General features: G+C 53.4%; 1 protein-coding gene across 2 annotated transcripts; it reads right to left on the bottom strand.

Moving 5' to 3' along the window:
• Positions 1-701: 701 nt before the first annotated feature.
• LOC311426350 (adenosine 5'-monophosphoramidase HINT1-like) lies at positions 702-4299 on the bottom strand. Of its 2 annotated transcripts, none has more exons than XM_084502804.1 (3): positions 4082-4299; positions 1752-1857; positions 702-1047 (listed from the first exon to the last, which is right to left on the bottom strand). In XM_084502804.1, the coding sequence occupies exons 1-3, from the start codon at positions 4225-4227 to the stop codon at positions 793-795; spliced, it is 507 nt and encodes a 168-aa protein (XP_084358930.1). In that variant the 5' UTR covers positions 4228-4299; the 3' UTR covers positions 702-792. The 2 variants fall into 2 exon arrangements, with proteins under 2 accessions (XP_084358930.1, XP_084358931.1); XM_084502805.1 differs by lacking the exon at positions 4082-4299 and adding an exon at positions 2526-3936.
• Between the last annotated feature and the right edge of the window lie 1175 nt (positions 4300-5474).

Genomic DNA, 5474 nt, shown 5'->3' with positions numbered 1-5474 from the left:
AAGCACGAGAGGTGATCGCATTTAAAAGCCTTATGGTGCCTTTAGCTAATCCTTCTTCTAGTTACTGAACAACGGACTTCGTTTAGGGGAAAAAAAAAAAAAAGACACTAAAAATAAACACAAAAAAAATAAAGAGAACGGCAGCCGAGTCTCGAACTTATCAGAGGCCGACTCAAGCATCCCAGAGCATTCTACATCCTGTGGGAGGAATTCCTTCTCAAAGTTGCGAAACCCACGAGGAGGACCGAAAAGAAAGCGGTAGCAAAACTCCTAGGGTAGTCAAGAACAGGCTGACAAGCACCTGTCAGAAATTACACCCGGTAGAGTTTATTCTGCCTCCTCCTCGGGACAGGGGCAGACAACAGACAATGCCTGGAAGCTTTCTTCCAACCTTATTCTTCTCTGGTTCTACATCTGCCAGTCCTCAACGCGGCTATTTCGCAATAAAAGGGCACGCTTTTATTCGGGAGCAGGGGGAAGATAGCAAGGCCTCAAACACACAGCACATCCTAGATCGTCTTAGGAAGACGGAGACCCACAGGACCGCCGAGCGCTTCTAGCTTCGCGTTCCAAATGAATGGGCAAACCACCACCTACACGACACTGTCAACGGACCAAAACATTCTGCGCACGTGCGCTCCAGGGAGACGCCGTTTTAACTTGCGGAACTATTTCCATCGGTAAGACACGCAAGACAGAGGTGATATCCCCATGCTCCATCTTTATTGTGCAAATGCTGCTCAAAAGCTCTTTATTACCCTCCACAGACAGCCGTCCAAAAAAAATAATAAATCAAACCTCAACAGGGGCTAGACTGATGGGCAACATATGAAACCTATTCGGCGGCGACCCGTACGCGTGCAGTGACGCCTGCGGTGCAAAAACCTTAGCCGGGAGGCCGGCCCAACTGACCGCCACCCAGAATACGTAGATGTACACGATAGTCTGAAGGGCCCGAGGGTGGGCATTCACAGCCATCCGGAATCCATTGGTCAGGTCCAGGTTAACAGCACACTTCTTGCCAACAACCACGAAACGCCCAAGAAGCTGGAAAAAGGAAATAACGTCACCTAACGTGCTGTGCCACGACGCACAGAATGAATGCGAGCGGAGAACCACCCACAGAACACGGTTAGCTAATCCTTCACAATTCAACCGCCGCTCTTTGAATTACCCTCTAGACAGTAACAGACTACAAAACAGTCACAGAAGCTGAATTTGTCTTGGGGCTTAAAGCCCCCGTCATAGCTTCGGGCAACGTAAGCCACTCTGGCGGAAAATAAAAGCTTCACGGTGCCTTTTCTCTTGCGTGGGCTCACAGAGCCTTGGAACTTGACTTGCATAGCTAATAGCGAAACAAACACCCAAGCGCCGCTCAACCAGCTTTCCCTTTCCTCGCCTCTGACCTGCCCAAACCCCAAGCCCTCTTCTGCATAGTCAAGGCACCACCCCCGCTGTCCGGAAACCGTGAAAACGGGCATCAGACCGCACGCCGGAACAACGCTGCTTTTTGCACTGCAAGCGCGTAGCTGGAGACGAGCATCGCTTTATATCACTGCTCTCAGTCAAAAAGCTCAACTCCATTACAAGCTAGAGGCGAAAGACTACAGCATCGGACAACCCCAAATAGCCTACTGTGCGCCCCTCTGCAACAGCCAGAGGAAAAGAGGGGACGGGAAAGAGTCTAGGAAGTTACAAACCTGTTACAGGTACAGCCAGCCTAGCAAACAGAAAGCTCCCACAGTACTCACGGGTCCGCCAGAATCGTCTGCTTCACATAACCGGACAACTGCCTTCTCAGGAAGGACTAGGAAAAAACACTGGAGCCTGAGGCGAACTATCACGGAACGCAAGGCACTGGAGGAAGAGTAAACAGTTAAAACGTAGTCGGCTTCAGAGAAAGGCAACAGCTTAAGCAAATCACTATGCCCCACTGAACTCGTCCTACCGAAGCAGATTATCAGGCGCCCCAAATGCGCACGACAAAACAGCGATTCTTCTTAAGCGAGCTTTGAATAGGCAAAGTTCTCTACCTTCAACGCACAAGACACACAAGCGGCAAACAATGGCTAACTGTCCTTCGGTTATGTCCAAATATTGCCTCGGCCAGAGGCAGGAAGGCATCTTCAAAGAACCTGGAGTAATCCGGCTGAGGCCGTATTAACTCTCCGTCCTCGAGAACGCCACGTACTCAGGGGAAGGAACGTTCCAAATTAGCCCGTTACGGCCGGACCGACGTCAGACACCTCCAGACCGAGGCCAAGGCATCACCTTCGAAACACGAATACCACCGACATGTAGGAAACCATCAACTCGCAACTACTTGCGAGGGAACTCCCCAAATCACCAGCAGACAGAAACTGCATACGGCGCCAGAAGCAGGATCCAGCGCGCAAGGTGATGGGGGCAGCGAGACAGCCGAGTACTTCAGGTTAGCGACTTCCGCTATTTTTATTTGTTTTAGATGCGACTGAAACACTGCCGATAAGACTCGATTCCACAGATGCTTTGTACTTCTTACTCACCATCGCCTTTCACTGCACGACAATCGAGAATTATAAGCCTTCCTCACGCTCCTCCCTATAACATCGCTCAACCGTAAAACAGGCCTTCGGTACAGCGAGCTAAGCAAATTCAAGACCATTCGCTAGAGCCAACTACGCTCCAAAAGCGGTTCTAAGCCCCCGCCCCCTCCCCCCACCTCAAGTTGAGACCAAGCGAGAAACTGCAACTAATTCGTCCTCCAGGAAACGCGTCGCACTAAGAGCGGTCAGAGTAGGTTGTCTGCTCTCAAGTCACTCATCAGACTCAAGTTAACGGCCTGGTTCTCCAATCAAGCACAGCGTTCAGGTTACATACGTTGCTGCAGCCAGTACGGCCGAGTCAAAACAGACGCGCGTGCGCACACACACACACACACGCACGCACACTCCTCGCGCAGCCTTCACCACGAAGGAGACAGGAAACGCGCCCTTTCGTAAAGGCGGGGCGCTACCGCAAGCACGGTTTCCGGAGAGCAGTTGAACGCTTCCAATACTCCAAACGGGCGGCAGCTGCAACATTACCGAGACCTATTAAGAAAGCGCTGTTCCAAGCAACGCGTCAACGCTTTGAGCAACCCGATCTAGTGAAACACGTCCCTGACCGCGGCAGGCGGGTTGGGCTAGATGATCTTTAAGGGTGCCTTCCAAGCCAAACCATTCTACGAGTCAGCACGCAGAGCGGGCAACGCAGCCCCTTTCACTAAGGGCCTGTTTTCCACGCTGCAGATAAACCCTGCCGTCAGAAGCAGAGGAAATCCCTAACTGTCCTATCTTTAGCATTTCAAACTTAAAAACAGCAACAACGGTTATGCTGGACACTAACTTAGAGTTAACACCTTGCAGATAACATCTGCAATTTTTTCATAACTCTCAGCAGCTGCTCACTTAGTTCCTAGCACGTTGCGGCGCACCAGCATCAGTGAACCTTGCCAGCGTGCTCTTATCACGGTCCACCTCCAGCACGGAAATGAGAGCTGGGAAGCTCTCGCAGCCTGCGGGATTGACTGGTTTCTAGGTGTTTAAGAAAGCTAGGAAAAGCTGCAATTCTTCCCTTTCACAAGCCACTTTGGAGAGAGCGCGCGCTCGTGTGCGCGGTGGGGGTGGTGCCATAACCAAAGCCTAGCACAGCCGAGCCGGGGCGTCTCTAGAACGCTATCACGAGGCGCATCAAGACCTGCATTTCTGCTACGCAGAAACGACTGATTACGGTCACTACTGCGATGCTCACTGCCTATATGCATACAGTCCGAACCCCCAAGGAGACCGACTGCGCCGGCGACCCAGTACGCGCCGTGGCACCCCGGGGGCAGGCACCGAAGAAGCGCGGCGTTTTAGAGGCGCTGCAGTAGAGAGCGCCACGAGCCGGAGAGACCCCGACCGACCGACCGACCGTCCGTCCGTCCCTCCCTCCCGCAGCAAGGCCACCACCCGCCCTGCCGCACTCCCGGGACCCGCGACGGGCCCTCGTTTCAGAGGGCCTGCGAGCGGCCGAGGGAAAGGAAAGGAAGGAAAGACTCGCACAACAACGCCGCGGCTACCTCCTCGTCCACGACCGCTCATCCTCACGGAGAACGTTGGCGGGGACCTCCTTGCCCTTGCAGGCGACCTCTCCGAAAGCTCCGAAAGCAGCGGCAGCGCCGCCACCAGGCCAGGCGGCCTGCGCCCTAACAATCCCGTCGGCCATGACGGCGCCCGCTCGGTACAACGCCCCCTCGCTTCCCGCACTCGGCCCGGCCCTCCGCGGCGCTCATTGGGCCGACAGATCGCCGCCGACCGCCCCCGCGCCTCGATTGGCTGCCTCGCCTGCCCTCTTCCCTTGTCCCCGCCCTCTCGGCGGCTCCGCTCCCGTCGACCCGGTGCTTATCGGCGCTCAGGGAGGTCGCGTGCCCTCGGGGCGCGGAGGGAGCCGACCGGGAGGGAGGAAGTGGGCGCCCGAAAACGGGCTGGGCGGCTCCGCGGAGGGAATCTGGGCCCTGCACGGCTGGGAAACGAGCTCCACAGAACAGGCGCTCCGCTCATAGAATCATAGCGTGGCTTGGGTTGGAAGGGAGGGCGAGAAACACTCCGTAGCCGATAGCTTAGGCTCAGGCGAGGATCTCAGTGAAGTAGTAATTTACTCGCGATTGATTGCAATGGCGGGCGCCCCACAAGCAGGAGAGCGCGCCTACTAGTTCCAAAACACAGTTTATGTGCTTTTTGATGACAGGACCCTCCCCCGTTTCCCCACTGAGGGGGTAATCCAGGTTCACAATCTATCTGATGTGGTAATGTTTCTTCACTTATCTGACTTGACACCGCCATTTTCACCTAATTGTCCTAAGGAGTCTGGTTGTCTGCATTTTACGAGGTCGCCTGCTAAGCTTTCTTATCACTGCAAGCATATCTCAGTACCACGTTCCTTCCCTCTAAACAGCGGAACTCTGCAAAAACAACGTTTCTATTCCCACAACAGGTACCGCAGGTATTTGCATTCCTTGTATAACCGAGTGTATTGGGCTGGTAAAACATGGAATTATTTAAATCCTCCACATATCCCCCCAGTACAACCATCCCAATTTTAGTAAGCCAATCAACACCCATAAAGCGCCCCCCCCCCCCCCCCCCCCGATAATCCTCCTAGATCGATTCCATAGCGAGTTTGAACTGGGGCATGTGCAATTTTCTTCGTTTCTTTTACAAGTTCATTTACAGCTTTTCCTTCTGTTGTGGTTTAAGCCGGCCGGCAGCTAAACACCACACAGCCGTTTGCTCACCCTCTCCCCTCCCTCTCTGGGATGGGGAGAGAAACGGGGAAACGGGAAAGCGAAGCCCGTGAGTTGAGATAAAGACAGATAAATAATAATAATAACAATAAAGACAATCATTATGATAATAGTATTACTAATAATAACGTGTATGAAACAAGTGATGCACAATGCAATTGCTCACCAC

This window comes from Aythya ferina, assembly GCF_964211825.1.
Source record: "Aythya ferina genome assembly, chromosome: W".
Classification (NCBI taxonomy): Eukaryota; Metazoa; Chordata; class Aves; order Anseriformes; family Anatidae; genus Aythya; species Aythya ferina.
This window is presented reverse-complemented; position numbering and strand designations above follow the sequence as displayed.

Excerpts from the sequence above, each read along its gene's own strand:
- LOC311426350 (XM_084502804.1), bottom strand. The coding sequence starts at position 4,227 with ATGGCCGACGGGATTGTTAGGGCGCAGGCCGCCTGGCCTGGTGGCGGC. Across the intron at positions 1,858-4,081 it reads GAGCGGTCGTGGACGAGGAG|TGCCTTGCGTTCCGTGATAG; the intron begins GTAGCCGCGGCG and ends CTCTTCCTCCAG. Across the intron at positions 1,048-1,751 it reads CAGACGATTCTGGCGGACCC|CTTCTTGGGCGTTTCGTGGT; the intron begins GTGAGTACTGTG and ends TCCTTTTTCCAG.